The sequence below is a fragment of the Mycena indigotica genome (genome assembly GCF_014461135.1).
Source record: "Mycena indigotica strain 171206Taipei chromosome Unknown Mind.scaff0005, whole genome shotgun sequence".
In the NCBI taxonomy this organism is placed as follows: domain Eukaryota; kingdom Fungi; phylum Basidiomycota; class Agaricomycetes; order Agaricales; family Mycenaceae; genus Mycena; species Mycena indigotica.
The window spans coordinates 5,025,298-5,042,551 of NW_023503004.1; the positions used below are offsets into that span (position 1 = coordinate 5,025,298).

At 50.5% G+C, this 17,254-nt stretch overlaps 4 protein-coding genes across 4 annotated transcripts; 1 reads left to right on the plus strand and 3 right to left on the minus strand.

The window, feature by feature from the left end:
* Positions 1-4,241: 4,241 nt before the first annotated feature.
* MIND_00648600 (uncharacterized protein) lies at positions 4,242-5,788 on the plus strand (the record flags this gene model as incomplete). Its single annotated transcript, XM_037363217.1, has 7 exons — positions 4,242-4,334; positions 4,396-4,473; positions 4,535-4,570; positions 4,622-5,198; positions 5,250-5,317; positions 5,375-5,495; positions 5,547-5,788. The coding sequence occupies 7 exons, from the start codon at positions 4,242-4,244 to the stop codon at positions 5,786-5,788; spliced, it is 1,215 nt and encodes a 404-aa protein (XP_037221138.1).
* Positions 5,789-5,882: 94 nt separating this feature from the next.
* On the minus strand, positions 5,883-6,455 carry MIND_00648700 (uncharacterized protein; the record flags this gene model as incomplete). The annotated part of the gene is made up of 3 exons (XM_037363218.1): positions 5,883-5,908; positions 5,957-6,245; positions 6,297-6,455. The coding sequence occupies 3 exons, from the start codon at positions 6,453-6,455 to the stop codon at positions 5,883-5,885; spliced, it is 474 nt and encodes a 157-aa protein (XP_037221139.1).
* Positions 6,456-13,961: 7,506 nt separating this feature from the next.
* Positions 13,962-14,496, minus strand: MIND_00648800 (uncharacterized protein; the record flags this gene model as incomplete). The annotated part of the gene is made up of 3 exons (XM_037363219.1): positions 13,962-14,010; positions 14,057-14,263; positions 14,300-14,496. 3 exons carry the CDS (start codon positions 14,494-14,496, stop codon positions 13,962-13,964), a joined length of 453 nt encoding a protein of 150 aa, XP_037221140.1.
* Positions 14,497-15,217: 721 nt separating this feature from the next.
* On the minus strand, positions 15,218-15,791 carry MIND_00648900 (uncharacterized protein; the record flags this gene model as incomplete). Its single annotated transcript, XM_037363220.1, has 3 exons — positions 15,218-15,517; positions 15,559-15,612; positions 15,657-15,791. The coding sequence occupies 3 exons, from the start codon at positions 15,789-15,791 to the stop codon at positions 15,218-15,220; spliced, it is 489 nt and encodes a 162-aa protein (XP_037221141.1).
* Between the last annotated feature and the right edge of the window lie 1,463 nt (positions 15,792-17,254).

Consider the following 17,254-nt stretch of genomic DNA (forward strand, 5'->3'; position numbering starts at 1 on the left):
CTGCTCGCCCATACCGACATGGCTAAACCAATCTTTCCCAGACTCCTCATGCATGAAGACCTTGACCAGCCTGGTAATTCACTCATGTCAAAGAAAAAGACAGTTGCTTTCATGCCGGCCGCTGCGCCATCAGTAGCTGCAGCGGCAATGCCGCTCTTTGATCCAGCCTCCCCAAAGGTCGCCCCCCCTACATAAAGGAGCTTCCCACATCAAGCTAGAGCAGTATCTTGCTGGTTATCTCTGGCCAGAGTTTTGTATCAAAGCCCTCATCGTGCATCACTTTCAAATTAAAAGTTGTCGTTCTTATTTCCTTCTTTTAGAAGTTTGTCTAGAAGCAAGGTGCAACAAGTCTCGCCCACAGCCTTTCTTATGACCAGCAGGACCAGGAGCTTGTAAAGAACATCATGAATGCAGTACATGCGTTGCTATGCATGTCACTGATGAATCCTTCTCATATACGTGTTTGCATGCAGACAATTCACAAATACCCCAAGGTGGACAGATTCGAGTCCCAGTGGCCCATCGAAACTGTGCTGATCAATTTCTGCAAGAATAAAGTTAAGAAATATAAGGAGAAGGTGAAATCTGACAAAGCTTGTGAGTCGAACTCAGATAAAGAAGCCAAGGTGCCGCCGAAATGAACTCTGTGCAAGTAGGTCTAGTTTTGTTGCTCAGTTGCCTATCTGATAGTTTCAGTGGTCTTCATAAGATATATGCATACACGCACTTGTTTCTACATAAAATCCATGCCATTTTGTCTTTAATTAAACCCTGTTTGTCTTTAATTAAACCCTGTCAAAGTCTGGAAACAATCCTTGGAGGATGGTGTCAGTCGTGATCACGTGTCTCAGTGTTGGCCGATGGATTAGTCATCGGCCGATGCCATCATTCTCGCCGAGCCAATTCACGTGTATCCCTAACAAACACAATAATGCCAATAGGGAAAACAATTAGCTTGTTTGATTCTTTAAGGCTGGGGCATTAACACATCACACATCTCAGCAACACCTCATTCCTCCCCAATGCAAACTACCTGAACATACCCATGCACGGCCAACTGTTCGTCTCTCAAACAGGCTACGTACATGTCAGATCTGCATCTATCATGTCCAGCTGACTGACGTGTATTTTAGAAGAACCGCATCAGGCGGAACTTTGTATTACTATGCTATTCCACCTACGGCTGTGCTATGGTAACATCTACCCCCATTCTGCATTGTCTCTTGTTATGTGACATGTGACACAGTGTCCAAAAAGGGAACTTTTTGTCAATAGCCACTATTCGGTAACTGTGCCACACTGTAATATAGAGTGATTGACAAATTTCTATAAAAGGAAATTTTTGTCCTATGAGAATACAATCATTGCAAAATCAAAGTTATATATTTTAATAATATAAACAACTTTTACTAAGTAACATAATATAACTTTAAGGAACTTGGTCTTGATGGTCTGTATTATATTATTCACCTTTGTTCACCCCCTAGCTATTCGACTTAGCAGAAATTTGCCTTGGAGTTCTGAATTACTCACCCCCCCTTTCCATACATCATTCACCACTTACACTACCAAAGTGTCTGTAGCTGTTATCTAGCTGGAGATTCCAGCTGGAGGTTCCAGTTGGCTCCCATCTAAGGAATCACATGGCTCCAGGTGGGTTCCCTCTGATTTCCAGCATATTTGCACAGCTGGAAATTCCGGCTGGAATCCAGGTAATATGTTTGCATATATCCCAGCATTCTTGTTATAGTCTCATACAGACTGAATAAAACTCTAGAATTGTTGAATTAGCTAAATTTCTGCTATCCATAAAAGCATCTACCAACACAAAACATATAAAAGATGACTTTAGGGCCAGCACTAGTGACTAGACTTGCATGTCTGCGTGAGCTGACAGTTGGGATCAACAATTGAGCGCCCAATGCTATAATTTGATTTGGATGCTACATGAAAATTTGGCTGCTGTCATGCGGCATAACACACACATTTCTTCTTCTTCTTCCCTTTGCTCCCATCTCGCCAATAAGTGCTCAACCTGTGCTGTCGCACACCCACAGGCTGAGCCGCTATGTTCGTACCTTTCCCCTTCTCGTCGCCACTACTGACCAGCAGCTGCAGGCAACCTGCAGAGAAGACCAGCAGCACTGCGCTGCTCTCCAACAACAGCCTCCCTGTGCATCCCCCTTCCCTCCTCTCCTTCTCACTTTGTCTACTACACGTTTCTAGGCAGTCTGAGCTGACTAGCGACCAGCCAGTATCGTAACCGCTGTCCTCTGGACCTCGCGCTTCTACTCAAGTGTGTACCCTGCTGCTGCTCCTGGTATATGCACTCACTTCCTTCTGCTCTAGCCTGGTCCAACATCTCTATACATGCCCCACCCATCCCCTGGCTCACTTTCCCTCCCCTCCAAATTGCGCTCCTTGGCATTGCGCCGCTGCTAGCTGCGTGTAAGTATTGTTGGCACCACTTGTTTTCCTGGCGGACAGAGGCGTGGTTGTGCTATGCGAGTGCTGGGTCGTCCGGGCGAGCGGGGGGCGCTGGAGGAGTAGGAGTAGGTGGAGTGGCCGATTGGCGATGCGAACGCACAGGAGCGGGGGCGGGTGGGGGGGGGGGACAAGAAGAAGTATAACCAGGTGTCAGAGGGCAGATCGAGCATTCCAGTAGCATAGTCTTTGAATTCAACACATTTTTTTTTTGCATGAGCCAAATTTTGAATAACCCAGCAGGCAGAGCATTGAAAGCATGAGGATTACATTAAGTAAGCTCCAAGGCAGCTAGCGGGGTCTCCAGCTGGTTTCCAGGAACTCTGGACCCAGCATGGCCCATTTGCATCCAAATATGGATGACAGCTGGTGTCAATCCTGGCGAGCTCATTTGTGTACTATTTGTTCAAATTCTACGTAGCCCAATTAAAATTTTGCATTCAAGTCAGCCTAATTCTACTACAGATTGATCTAAAATCAATTACAGTTTCTGTTCCAGCTGATATTTTTCCTTTTCCGGTGTGACAGTACTACTAGTATCACTGTCCATGCCAGCCATTTGTAAATATTTGCAAATGGTAATAAACATTTAAATGGCTATTTTATTTGTGAACTTGGGCAAACAGAAATCAACTACAAATAAATAGTTCAAATGGTTTCCACTTCTAGCAGACTGAAATCAATATTAACACTGCAGTTTAGAAACACTTTGACACCGTGTTGAAAATCACATTTCATGTCTCCAAAGCTCAAATCATATTTTCTTACTATTCAACAAGCTTTATGTTTCCTGATTTGGTAATATAATCAACAGGAAGGTGATTTTGATGTTGGTATTGGATTGAATGATCATGCTTCCTCTTTGTGAATGTACACTGGGCCATAAAAATAGATAAGGTATATGGAATAACTTGAGAACAGACTGCTCATTGAATTGTGTCTGATTACCAGATATAAATAGTTTTAAACATTTATTACTGTTGATGTTTATGTTTATGTTTCTATTTTATTTGAAATTTTCACAAACAGAAATAAAATAGTTCGAGCCATGATCCCTTCCACTCCACAACAACGCCGCGTTTGCTCCGGAGTCCGCGTCTTCTCACCTTTCGCTTCTGGGCCAGGCTGGCTAGATCCGCCCGCCAACACCCTATTCTGATATCCCTGCGAGCGCATGGCGCGGGGAGCGGCGAGCTCTGAGGTGCATGCGGACGCGCTATCTCATCGATGGAGCAAATCATCGAGTCGCAGGGTTGCGGCTGTGCTAAGCTAGATTCGAATTCAATGGCAGGGTCCTGACTGCGGTGAGAGTTGGTGACTCAGGCGGGGTGCGCGTGACGGCCATGCGTCCCTTTGGGCCAAAATACTCACTGGTGGGCAAATATGTCATCAGCGAATACGTGCTTCTCCGGAATGCCCGGCCCCTGCCACCAGGACGGTCCGGTCCGAGTAGCCGGCCGGTTTCGAAACTGTGGGGGTGCTTCGAAACCGGTGTTTCGCGACCACACCGCCCCAGGAATTACTCCCAAGCACCCTGGCTATATGCACGCTATATGTACTTGGTGTCGAGGAACGGGCGTCGTCGTCGGTTCATCCTTTCCGCAACTACTAGTATTCCCCGGCCCCCTTTTCCCTCCCTTCAAGTTCTTGCCGCCAGTCCGGCTTTTCTTTCCTTCATTTGTGTTTGCGCTAGATCGCAACTTTCTTCTCTGACTCATCCGCCCCCGCCGTGACGACCTTCTGCTACCGACCAAACGATGCGCTTCTCGACAAGTACTTTCCTGGTTTCGCTCCTCCTGACACTGCCCGTGCTTGGGCGGCCTACCGTGGCGGACGACGCCGAACTAATGGTGCGCCGAGTTGCTTCCTCTGCTCTATCTTTCCGTCGTATTGAAGCGGCTTACGGTATAGGCGCTTGAGGCTCGTGCAGCGCGCAGGGCACCGAAGCCCAAGGTGCCGCTGACGCCGAAGCCCGCCACCGCAAAACCCGTATGTCGCTGGCCGCTGGTCATCTGCACTTTTACCCCAACTGTTACTGACTGCGATGTAGCCGCCAAAAAAACCCGCAACAGCTTTGAAGAAGCGGGTGCGTAATCCCGTGTTTGTCAGCCAGGCCGCTCACTGCCTCGGTACGTAGGCGACGAAGGCTCCGGCCAAAGCGCCGGCCAAGGTGCCGTCAAAAGCGCCAACGAAAGCCCCAGTAAAGGCTCCAACGGCAAAGGCACCCGCTAAAGCCGCCGCAAAGGTTCCAGCAAAAGTCCCCGCGAAGTCACCAGCTACCACGCCAGCACAGGCACCTGCCAAGAACGCACCCGCCAAAGCACCTGCAAAGGCACCCGCGAAAGCGCCGCCCTCAAATGCTCCGACCAAAGCCACCCCCAAAAAAGCGTGCTCGCAGGCACAGATCGACAAGGAGTTGGAAGCACGATATGCCGAATTCGCGGCGCCAAACCGCCACGAGGTCCGCGCGCGCGTATCGCACCCTAGCGCGAAGGGCCGCATCACGCTCTTCCATGGCACCGATCCGCGCAACGCCGCTTCCCTGGCAGCCGGCGTGAACCTAGTGGCGACCGCCCCAAGGGGCGACTTCAACCACTTTCCCGAGGTGCCCGGCGGCTTCTATCTCACCGACAGTGTCATTGCTGCAGCACAATTCGCGTGTTTTGGAGCTGCAATAGTTCCACGAGAGCCACCGACAAGTGTCGATGTCTTCGGTATGTTGTTTCGAGCCCTCTAAGCTGAGACATATGAACCATCCGTTGCAGAGTACGCCTGGAACGGAATTGGTGCTGCCGTATTCGAGTTTCCGGGGCAGACGAACGACTGGGCCGATGTGCGTGTGTTCATGCCAGTGATCCCCGCATAGCCACTCACCCACATGTTATTGCAGTTTCAAGTCTATAACCGCAATCAGAATCTCGACAGCGAAAATACCGCAAGTCCTTTCCATGCCCAAGCCATCGAGATATACAAGAACGTGCTGATTTCCGGGCCGATGAACGACCCTGCCGGTGCGTCTTCTCTTCAAGTTTGCTAGACCTGCTGCTCATACGTATCCGCAGATGAAGACCTGACTGATGACTTCCAGCAATACACTATCGTCGATCAAACAGCGGTGACTTTCCGCCTCACGCTGGTCGCGCAGCACCAGAACATCATCTGCAACAACGTGCCCAAGGCCAATGCGCTGACGTCGAAGCTGTACACCAGGGGCCAGGGTGGGAACCCCAAGTTCCAGAAGCTCCTTACGAAGCTCCAGACACCGAACTTTGTGTCGACGTCTCAAAATTGTTTTTTTCAGTAGGTGGTGGAGATGTGTTGTAGCACTTACTGAGTATGTACTTGATGTATATAGTAAACTTCAAAGAAAACTTCCGATGACGCTGTCTTTCACGCATTCACGCCGGTTTTGGCTGGGTTAGGCCTGTGTTGGCTTCAGCAACTATGATGGAAGAGGATATGGAACACGCACGTAATGCCTCGTGGACATATGCGAGCTTTCCGGACCCGGCACCCCAGGCGTTCGCAAAGCCATCGTGATGAAGAGAGAGTTCGCTTGATGCGCCACACCACGCGTGGATGAAAGTAGCGTGCTCACGATCTGCTCTGTGGCCCAGGCCGCCTAGCGGGACCGACGCACGGACGCCGCCGCCGAGACCGCATCGAAAAACGGCAAGCGATCTCTTGAACGTCCTGAGCGTCTGCCAATAGGTGATTTCCAGCAGTAGAAAGCACCGCTTCGCCGTTGGCTGAGACAGTATCTGGCACAAGCGGTCGCGTCTGAATCGTGGGCCGCGGCATGTCCGACGGACAGAGCCTTGTGAAGTGTCTTCAAGACACAGCACAGCAGTGCTGCACGGCGCATATTCGACCGAAATGCTCGTTGTCGTGGGAGAGCGAAGGTGTGACCGTGCGCGAGCCACGCGCCCGCACCCTCGCAGGCCAGGGCGCACGTGTCCGCGTTTCTCCATCGATGACTCGGATCGAATTCGAAGAGGCCAATGACGTCGCGTCGCGATCTGTGGGAGCGCGCGGCCACCCTGTCCGCACACGCATCTCGCGCCAGAATCGGCGTGCGTCGGGCGTGGTCTGCTGCCAATGCCTTCGAGTCTTCTGTGGGGGCAGCATGGCATTAGCACCTGCCTGCCAGTGTGGTTGGCTCGCTGCGCCGCGGACTCGGAGTTACGCTGGGCCTTCTGAGAAGCCGGCTGCCCGCGGTGTGCGACGGCGCCAGTTAGACTCGTTTGCGGGCATGGGAAGAGAACGGCCGGGGCGGGTAAAGAAAGGGCCCCGCGTGCGAGTTGGCACGTGGGTGGCGATAGACGGCGGAGATGTTTGTTGGGGGCGAGCTGGGACTTGTGGCGCGAGCGCTAGTGCCAGCACTAGGTACGTTCGGCTTAACATCGATGGTGGCCGTGCGGAAGAAACCAGGGGAAATAGTGTCACACTCACGTCGGCAATCACGAGTCAGCGCATCAGATCGCTAGCATTTTTTTCCGGTCCGCCCCGATCGCTGACGCCGTGAGCAGCGGTGGACCATCGGCGCACCGCCGCATACACACACATGGTTGGCTAGATTCACCAATCACATGAGCGCAGCTGCGGCCATCGCGCAGCAGCAGCCAATGGCAGCCGCAAGATTGTCACCGTACGTTGCCAGGCGCCTTCCACTCCACTCCAACGCCGCGGTTGCTCCGCGTCCCGAACTGCTTTCGCTTCTGGCTAGATCCGCCCGCCAATAACAACTATCATAGGTGAATCGATTCTGGCGCACGACATCCGACGTATCCCCACCTCCGCCGCGCACCTCCGCACCGACCGGCTAATCATCGCCTCGCAGTGCGGTGTCTGGGGTCCTTCGCCACCGCCGCCGCATCACGCCGCCCGATTTGGCGCGCCTTGCCCCATGCGGATATACCCGCGAGCGCGTGACGCGGCGAGCGGCGAGGGTATCGATGAAGCAAATCATATGATCATTGAGTCCACTAGCGGCTCCGCCTGGTCTAAGCTGGATTCCGCAAAACCAGCGCATCTGCCAGCAGTGGCAGGAGACGCTTGGTCGAGTCGCCTGCGAGCGTGTCGAAGTCCGACTCATCAATGAGCAATACGAGGCCAACACCGCCAAGTGGTTTGCGCAATCTGTCCCAAGGGGCCCGCGGATCAGCAGGCCGGGACAGTATGTCACGTGTGACATAGGGTAGGGGGCATTGGAGCAGGCATTATTTCACTTTTTGGAAAGGTGGTCCAGTAGTCATCTAGGCACTAAATTCTAAATCTGTCCTCTGTTTCAGCTGCTATGTGAGCTTTTCGAAGCCTTTTTGTAGGCACCCAATACTGATGAGTCACATCTTGATGATATGTCACATCAGCAAGTCATTGATCTTCTTGCCTTCTACTACCACCCTTGTCCAAACAATAAAAAAACGTGCAATGAAACGTGATGACACAAATCACTATGCCCTGAGTGTCAAATGGGGGTAGACCGAAAGCTGCTGTTGTCAAAACTTTTTGAGATTACGATTGACTGTCTGCCGAAGCTTTGTAATAGCATCGAATGTTTCCTGGAGCAGATGCTCCTTGTGATTTTTGAACTGCTCTAACTGCAACCACAACAAGAGAGGGAAAAAAAGAAGAGGAAAGATATTGAACTCTGGGGGAAACTCTGATGGGGAAGGAGAACTATATGATATGAGACCTAGACTACACCACAACAGGATCTCCACCTGTAGTGAGCCCTTCCTCAATAAATGTGTTGAGTTCACCCTGTTTGAGCAGAGAGAGAGAGATCAGATATACCTTGCAATTGGCAGGCCTTTGCGTTGAGAATGAGTTCAATGATGAGATGATATTTTAATGACTCCAACAGCTACAGGGGTAATTCAAGCACAGCTAAGGATACCTAAATGGTAGGATCAATATCTCTACTCTGAAATGTACTTTTCGGGGGGTTCTGTGGTGCCTCCATATATTCCGATAGCACAGGTAGGCAGCTCTAACCACGTCTATTGTCATATGAGTGAGTGCACTTCCTAAGAGCATTAACCACTACCATAACCATGTTGAACCCATGTGCCTCAGGGAACTTAACAAAAAGTCCACCGTGACAGTGTGCCAGTGTTCGGGGGGGGGGGACTTTCAAAGGGTCGGGTGTAGCTCGGAAGTCTTCAGCAGCGTCCAATATGGCAAGACATCTGCAGCCACCAGTAATTGCACGAGACTAGCTCCAAGGTCTTGAACCGCCCTGCATGCCCGGCAACTTGCATATTGTGGCAGAGCTGAATGATGAGTCCTCTCAGGTCTTTGTCTTTAGGAACTTCAACTTTGCTGCAGAAGTACAAGAGCTCACCCGAGACAGCCCACTTGTCCAAAATGAGGCCTAAACTTGACCTTGGACCTTCACGAGTTGCCGGCTGCAAGGGAGACGGGCTCCTCTAGGTCAGGTTCACTGGATAGTGCTTCTTTGATGTCGCAGACAAATTCGAATCCCGGCCCAGAGACAGTGACGGCTTCGAGCGCACGAATGTAGATAGAGATGCTGTAGTCAGGCCGACCAGAGAGAGCATCAGGGCGGCCAATATGGCGACCTGGGATGTGGTGTAGCATGAAGTCAAACCTAGAAAGGTACAACGACCATTAGGTTTGCTGACAATTGAGGTGCTGTGGCTTTCCAAAGTACTTCAAGTTCTTGTGGTCAGTTTAAATCTCAACCAGATATGTGGCGCCCTTGAGGAAATTTCAATACTCCTCGCACTTGAGGCAAAACTAGACAACCTCACCAATATTCTCACTAATCTTGCTTCCCGGGCTTCTGCTGCTGCACCACCTTCGGCAGCTCCACACCGCATTCAGCATCTCCGAATGCCCCCGACTTGGACATGGATTACTGGCGCCTCAAAATTAGTCCTCTGACCAAACCCCTGTTTGTGTTTAACGGAGATTGCAAATGTGGCCGTGCCTTCCTATATGTGGTCAAGACTTATGCCCGGCTTGCCCCAGAGGCCTTTGTGGTCAATGGAGAGCTGAGTGAAGAAAAGGCCATCCTGCTACACCAATCCTGCTACACCACATCTTATATGGCGGAGTGACCTACTCAGCAATGGGCAGAGCGTCATGGGAGCAAAACCCTATTCCTCTCCAAGTTTTGCCTTCGGTTCGTCAAGGAGAATGAGCAGGACCTTGTGCTCATCAAGCTGGAAAGCATATGTTGTCACATGGGAACGCAGGACATCTACGGATATACCGATGACTTTGAGGACTTGATAGACCTTGCCCAATTTGAAGACACGCTGGTCAAGGTGACAAAGTACCACTACGGACTTGACCCCTTGATCAACAACAGTATCACATCTTCAAATGACCCCCCAGATCTCTGTGACTATCTGGGCTGGCGCACTCGGGCTTTCCAACAATATGGAGCCTTGGTGTAGGTGAAGCTTATTAAAGGAATGACCCCGCAGCAGGCGCTCCACGTGCTGCCTTTCACCTGTTCCGCAACCCTGTTTCCCATCCACCCAGTGGCTCCTCCAGCGCCACTCATGGCCTGTGCCCCCGTCTTGGTGCCTTGGGCCCCCATTCCAATGGAGCTGGATTGCACCAGGGCTTGGGGTGCCCCTTGTCGAGCCTGCTTCAGATGCGGCGACCCCAATCACTTGGCTCAGGATTGCCCACTCCCCACCGACGTCCGCCATATAAGCATCCTCGACGAGGTAATCCAGCAACTATGCAACAAGATGTTAGCAGAATTTCGCCCACTACTCTGACACGGCCGCCCTAGCAGAGGCGCATTCAGAGGCTCCAGCAGAGGATTTTGTCCCCCCGCAACAAGTTACTGGTGTGCCCTCATTCTAGCGATGGCCAGGTCCAGTTTGGGATTTCGGTTCGAACCCAAACCGGACCGGACTGAACGCGCGTTCGGCAAAGGCCGAACCGAACCTGGCCCTTGGTTCAGCCAGGTTCAGCCATTTGGGGCCAAATAAAGCTGGTTCAGGGCCAGTTCAAACCGCCGTTCGGTGTTCACGTTCGGCAAAACCTGATTTTGAACTGAACCGGCAGTCCAGTGTTCAGCCAAAAATGGCCAAGAACCGAACCGAACCGGACTTGGCCATCGCTACCTCGTTTGTGTCCCTCCTTGGATGCATTCAGACAGTCCGAGGGAGGCCGAAGTAAGGGTTCCCCCAGACAATAAATTTCATTTTATGGAAAACCAGTGGTTTCCGCAAATCGAAACCAGTTTAAATATACACATCGGGGTTTAAGGGGGAAAAGGTGGCCCGAAGCTGGAGACAGATACAGGCCCAAATAACAGGGGCCGATTCTCACAGAAATCATGGGCCCTGATTTCCGTGTACATGTCTCAGAAATTACCGGGTCACATGCATAAAAATCTGCAGCTTTGATTTGGATCCAATCGGACGGCCACGTTTAGCGCTGCTTTTCCCACAAAAAAGTCCTACTTGGGGCCCCTGTTTTTTGCGTAAATCCCCGGTGTGATAGTTTTCCCTTTGCGGAAACCACTTGTTTTCTGTAAAATAAAAATTACTTTTCTTATCAACTTTTTAGAGCCGAATGACTCACGAGTGCGCTGGGCATGTTCTTGGTTAAAAAGTGTTGCTAACTGTGCTGAGCCTTCTGAGTATTCGCCCACCAGTAGTACCAAAGGGATGCGGGCATGCCATCAGGAAAATGACAAGTGCTTTTTTGATAGCTTGGGTAGTCCTTTATTCAGTTTTAGCTTTTGTGCGAACTTGTGCCAACCTTATGGACAGCTTGAATGACTTGTGATACTTTTAAGCTTTCTTCCTTTAAAAGCTTTGAAACTTTTTTAGCTTTGGATATTCTTGAAAATAATAGAATATCTGGAAATAATATTTTTTAAAAATTAAAATAATATTTCATGTGCATGGTAGTCTGCATACTTGTTTACATAAAATGCTTCAAATGCATCTAAAGAGTCTGAAAAGCTCAGGTCTTTGTCATCAGAAGGTAGAAAGTCCTTCCCAGCCACAGCAATCAAATATACTCCCTGTAAGATTGCATCAAGATGGACAACTGCTAGCAGGCGTTGTGTGCAGGCAGAACCCCGAACCCAGTCTGGCTTCACCATCCACATCCCAGTATCCAGACATGGGGCATCGCCATGAGCTGAGAACCAATAAACCAAGGTGCAGGGATATTGAATACCGCGGAATGTGAACTACATCAAAAGCCGAACACGGACAGCGTGAAGGCCACGGAAGCCCTGAGCTTCCGTGTCATGCTCGATGAGAGCACAGTCGTATCGAGGTGGACCACGGTACCATGACTTGGTGGCTAGAATTCATTCATGACGCATCCCACTGTCAGGGGAGACCCTGATGCCGTCACTTAATCCCATCAAGCGCCGCGTCTCCGCTCACGTCTCCGCGTCTCCACTCGCGTCTCCGTGTCTCCACCCGAGTCTCTGTATTCCTGCACCCTGACGCTCCTCCTCCACTTCTCCCACCACATCCCGCATCCAGTGGTCCCCAACCTCTGACTCCCATGGCCACCCCTTTCTGGGAGTCTCTCCGGAGTCACCATCAGGGATCACTAATGCCATCGGAGACCTCTCCAGATGTGGACGCACCACTTTCCTCTGAGACCTCGAGCCTATAGCCTTATAGCCTCTCTGGGCTGTCGCTCATCGAGGTCCCCCTGCAACCTCTACCCGTTGGACCTCTTGGGTGTCCCCAACCTATGTCAGTGTTTGGGCTTACGTTCGGATGGCTGAGCCCCGCCATGGCTCCGCCCCCCACTCCGCCACCACGGCCCCCGTCATCGGGTCTTCCTTTGGGTGAGGCCTACTGCCGTTAAGGCTCGTGCCTACTGCAGCGCCCCAGGCTGCATGCCCTCACACCTCCACCTCTCTGGAGACGTCCGGGGACATCTCTGAGTGACCCTCCTGTCGCTACCCTCCAGTGGTCATGGCTGGCCGCCATTCCCATTGGTCCTTTCCGACACTCCCCGGCCCTTGGGCTAGACCGACTCCTTCCCTCTCCGCTCCATGCCCCCCCTCTCCGTTTCCGGCCGTCACGTCACGGTCACACACCCGGAATCGATTCCGATTCCGATTCCGGTTGTCACGGTCACGGTCACAAGCGGAGACGCCCAGAGGCAGTCTGGACCCTCCAAAGCCCTTCCTGGGCCTTCTAAGGATGCCTGGGCTCTTCCCTTGGCATCATGGTCCCAAACCTGCCTCTCCGGAGCTTCGAGGGCTACTCGACACTCACCTAGGGTCCATTAGCAACACCTGACTTCTCACATGCGTCGTTTGTCGCTATGCAGTCACTCTATCATTACTCCGGTCACTAGTATATAGTAGTGCACCTGAGCAGAGGGCTCCTTGGCTTGTTCTCTAAGGATTCCCCCTCTGCTCAGGTGAGTCTGTAGTGTCCCTTTCTGTTGTAGTAGTTTCACTAAGGATTCCCCCTCTGCTCAGGACTCTGATTTCGAGCCTCGCGAGGTTGCCCTTACACCCACCAATTCCGCAGATGCCGCTAGGAGCATAAAACACTGCCCGGGCGGAGGTGTAGATATAGACACGTTCGGCGAAGTCTAGACAGTCATCGGGAGGGATAATGTCCTCAGTTGCTGCTCGCTCTGGATTGAGCTGTTCAAAAAGAAAGTGTCGAATGAGTTCATGAAGACGTGGCTGGTGTATATAATGTGCCAGCTGGTGTACGTCACAGGGCACCTTTCGAACTGGGAAGGCTTTATTAAATGCTGTAGTAAAGGATAGGAGGAAGACAGTACCACAGCTTTTTGCAAGGGTTACCTCCCCTAGGCAGGTAGGGCCTGGAACATCCCCTTCTTCCACATCATCATCAACAGTGGTCTCTACTAGTTGAGGTTCCTCCTCTACGGGCACTAGTGGTGATGTAAATAGCAACCCAGATAGCATACCACAGGCAGCGAAATCAGCCCGTGCAGTGGCAAGTTTGTCAAGTCGTTGGTTTGAGAGAAGCATTTGACCAAGGGGTTTATTTTGATTAGAGCGGCGGTATGGCCGCTTTACGGCCCAAATATGCTTCGACTTCGTGATTAAAGTCCATTTGGAACACTGAAGTCCATGATGCAAGCAATATAATGCTTCAGCGCATGCTGCCGAGGGAGCAAAAATCCTTGCGGACATATAACTCGGAAGGCCTCGCGGTAGTGATGATAGTGCCGAATCATCTCGTCAATTATCTGAAGGGTATCTTCATCAATTACCAAGCGGCAAACCAGGTAGCAGAATTCGATTAGCACTGTGACCGCCTGAACCATTTCACTTGGAACCTGGCCAATGATTGCTGGAAGATAGACCTTATATTCCTTTCAGTCCTGAATATAGTTCTTGATCTTGACTTACCTTCATTAAACCCTTTGAGTCATTTCCCGTCCACTGCTTAAAGCCTCGCCCGACAGGAAAATATCGTAGTTCTGGAAATGGTGGGGCAACAGCAATTCTAATATTATTATTAGCTGACAACAATGTCACGGTCCAGGTCGTCTGCTGGAGAGAGACAACTGAAACAACAGTGAGCTAGCGAGGACAAGAATCCAAATTACTTACATGGGACAATAGCCCTGGACAATACCTGTAAGAAGCGCCTGCTCCGGATAATCTGCAATATCCGGGCCAAAGCCATAGATGGCCCGACGAAAATATTGGTCAGCGCAATGAGTAACACGCGGGGTCGTCATGTAGGGCCGTACAGAGTCAAAGACTCGGCGGATAGACGAATGGAATAGCTGATACCGGAATTTGCAGAATTCATTGCTGTTAGCATATTGTCATGTTGCTAGCATGCATTACCATTCATCAACTAGATGAAAGAATAATGTACTTTTGGGAATAGCCAGGAACGCAAGCAAGGCAATGCCATCACCATGGCTGCGTCGTGCGCCATTCTTCTTGTTACCAACTCCGCCATACATTGGCCAGAAGTCGACATTCCCAGTCCCAATCGAGGCTGTGGTCTTGGCGCTGCCAACGACAATGGGGACGAACATGGCGCCATGAGTCTTGTCATCTTTGCCAATAATATCCTAAGAAAACATTAGCTTAGATCATAAAATGAAGCGGAAGTACTTGCCACCTGTCTCTAGGCTTAGTTCCCTAACATCAAGTTAGTAAACTGCCTCTTGCCATCCTTAGAAACATGTTTCGGGGCCCAGTCGAGCTTGTCCTTGAAGTCGGGGTTGGCCAGCTGTCGCTCGAAGATCAGCTCATATGGCTGCATCTATGCAAAAGTTGTGGGTAGCATCCTAGGGGGGTAATGCAAAAGATGAGGGCAACTGCTTGGAAATTAAATTAAATAACACTATTTTCTTGTTTGTGGCTGCTATATCAAGGTATCAGTGATGGGATCAATGACATGTAGATATGTTGATCAATGTGGAACGATTTTTGATTGCCATCAGAGCTTTTGATGACTGCATCTTGCTACATCAACCTTACTTAATCGATTATTAATTTTTTGGTCCCTGGGCTTATAAGTCCCAAATATAATATTACGAATATTTGGCCCAAAGAAAAGGTGATTTCTCTTCCTATATGTATTTTGATATTAGTCATATCTCTTAATTCCAGTGAGAAATTCATGAAATACATCTGTCACAACATCTTTTGCATTACCCCCTTGGGATAGTACCCACATCTTTTGCATAGATGTAGCTATATGTACTGCGAAGATTGCTAGCGGCAACCGATACCAGACCTCATAGGTTTGGGTCATCCACGAGGGGATTTGGCCTGTCTCGGGACACGTGCCGGTGTACTGGACAGAGAACAACTGCCAGGGATATCGTCCTGTTGAATCTCATCAATCATCACATAGAGGTGGCGGTGGTTGTTGAAGAACGGGTCCTCGGGCGGGTACAGCGTGGCCAAGAATTGTGCTAGTTGGTTGATAGAGTCGCCCGCCATCTCTTGTCGCTTGAAGATAAACTCCGCAAACTCGAATTGAACGCAGGTGTCGAACGAGCCCCAGTCGTCCTTGGCGCGTTCATCCAACGGTAGTGGTGGAGCTCCCTGAGGCAGATCGTATGCTTGAGTGGATGGCAGGGACGAACAGCAGTGGGAGGTAGCTGCTTCGGGTTCGCGTCTGCAGGAAGATGGGCAAGGGACTTCCAGTCAAAAGCAGGGCATGTAAACAGCGGCCTGTAAGCACGTTGTCAGCATCAAAGCTTCGGCCAAGGTGCGTCAGAGCCTCACCGCCCAGTAGCGTGCCCAGAGCCAGAGTCAAGCTCGCAGCGTCCGAATCTTCAGAAGACAGCCGCCGGACCGGCGTAGCGTCAGCACGCATGACACATCTTCTAATGGTCCCGCTTGTAAAAATTTTCACTCCTCCCACCATCTCTACACACCCCAGCCGCCATGACACATATGTGCCAGTGTCCCCAGAGGGGATGTGGGAATGCTGACCCCGTTGGCAGGCTCAAATACTGCACTAATTGGATTTATGTGGTATGCTTACCCTGCTCGACAAACACGGCAAAGACATTTAGCAGCATTCGCACATGCTGAGCTCGTGTTTTGGCCACGAAAAACTTGAGGATCGGACGATGTGAGGGTGGGTTAAAAGCTGGTGCGTAACACGTCTTGCCTGCAAAAGCTTCCCCCCACTAAACAATGGCAGGTCATTCTCGTAAGTCTGGTGTGGTCCCGCAGACGGCTATTGAGGTGCGTCTCTCCCATTACTCCATGCCGCACCTGCTAATTTTCATGAATAGCAAAAAACCAAGTCAAAAAGCCAAGCAACCGCAAAAGCACCCACAAAAATCAAAGACACGTCAAGCATGAAGCCCGGCCAGCCGGTTTGTCTGGTTTTCATACACTCTCGCAGTCATATCATCTGTTCAACAGGCCTCTGCTGCCAACCCCGCTCAAATCAACAGCAAAGATGAACTTCCGGAGCGCCTCACGGTTTGTCTTACAGCTGGCCATGGATTAGCACTAATTCGGGCTCCAGATGACCATGCGGCCTGGGCACGCAACAAACCCCGGGCTGCCCAACATGCCTGGTGCCAAACGCACGAGCGCTGAAGTTGCACAAAGCAAGCAAGCTGCTGTCAACAACAAGCTCGCAACTGCCACAAAATACGCCTCAGGCATCAACACTATTGCCCACATCATCGAGGCTCAAACAATGCATGAACAGCAGAAGACGATCAAGACAGCTGCCCATCCTCCATTCTTGCAGAGCCACAAGAAGCTTCGTCTTCATCCGGAGCCAGTCCCTGCCATGCCCGACGAAATCCAAGGCATCATCTTTCTTTTGATTTTGATTCTACTCACTATATTCTTCCTAGCCTTTGTCGACTTTTCAGATGGACGAGGCAGCAGTGATGAGTACCACGATGACGACAAATCCAACGATGTCATGGATGTCGAATCTGATGCCGAACCTGCCACACCCGTAGGTGTAAGATTTAGCCTAGGGTCTAGGAATAGCTAGAATGGCGGTAGCCTAAAAACTCTAAGAAGACTTTTTTATTAATACATCAAATTAATAGATTTGATGCTAAAAATACTATATATAGTAATGCTAACTCCTTTTCTTCAGGCCGATGACCCGGTATATACTGGGGAAGGCCTGTGTTCAGGATTATCCTAATTGGGACCAAAATGATATAGCTTGACACAGTGATCAAAACTACTGATGGCCATCAAAAATCGTTCCACATCAATAATATATATCAAGGATCACAATCCCCATCAAAATTAAGACAATATAAAGGCAGAAAATAAATAAATAAAGAATAATAT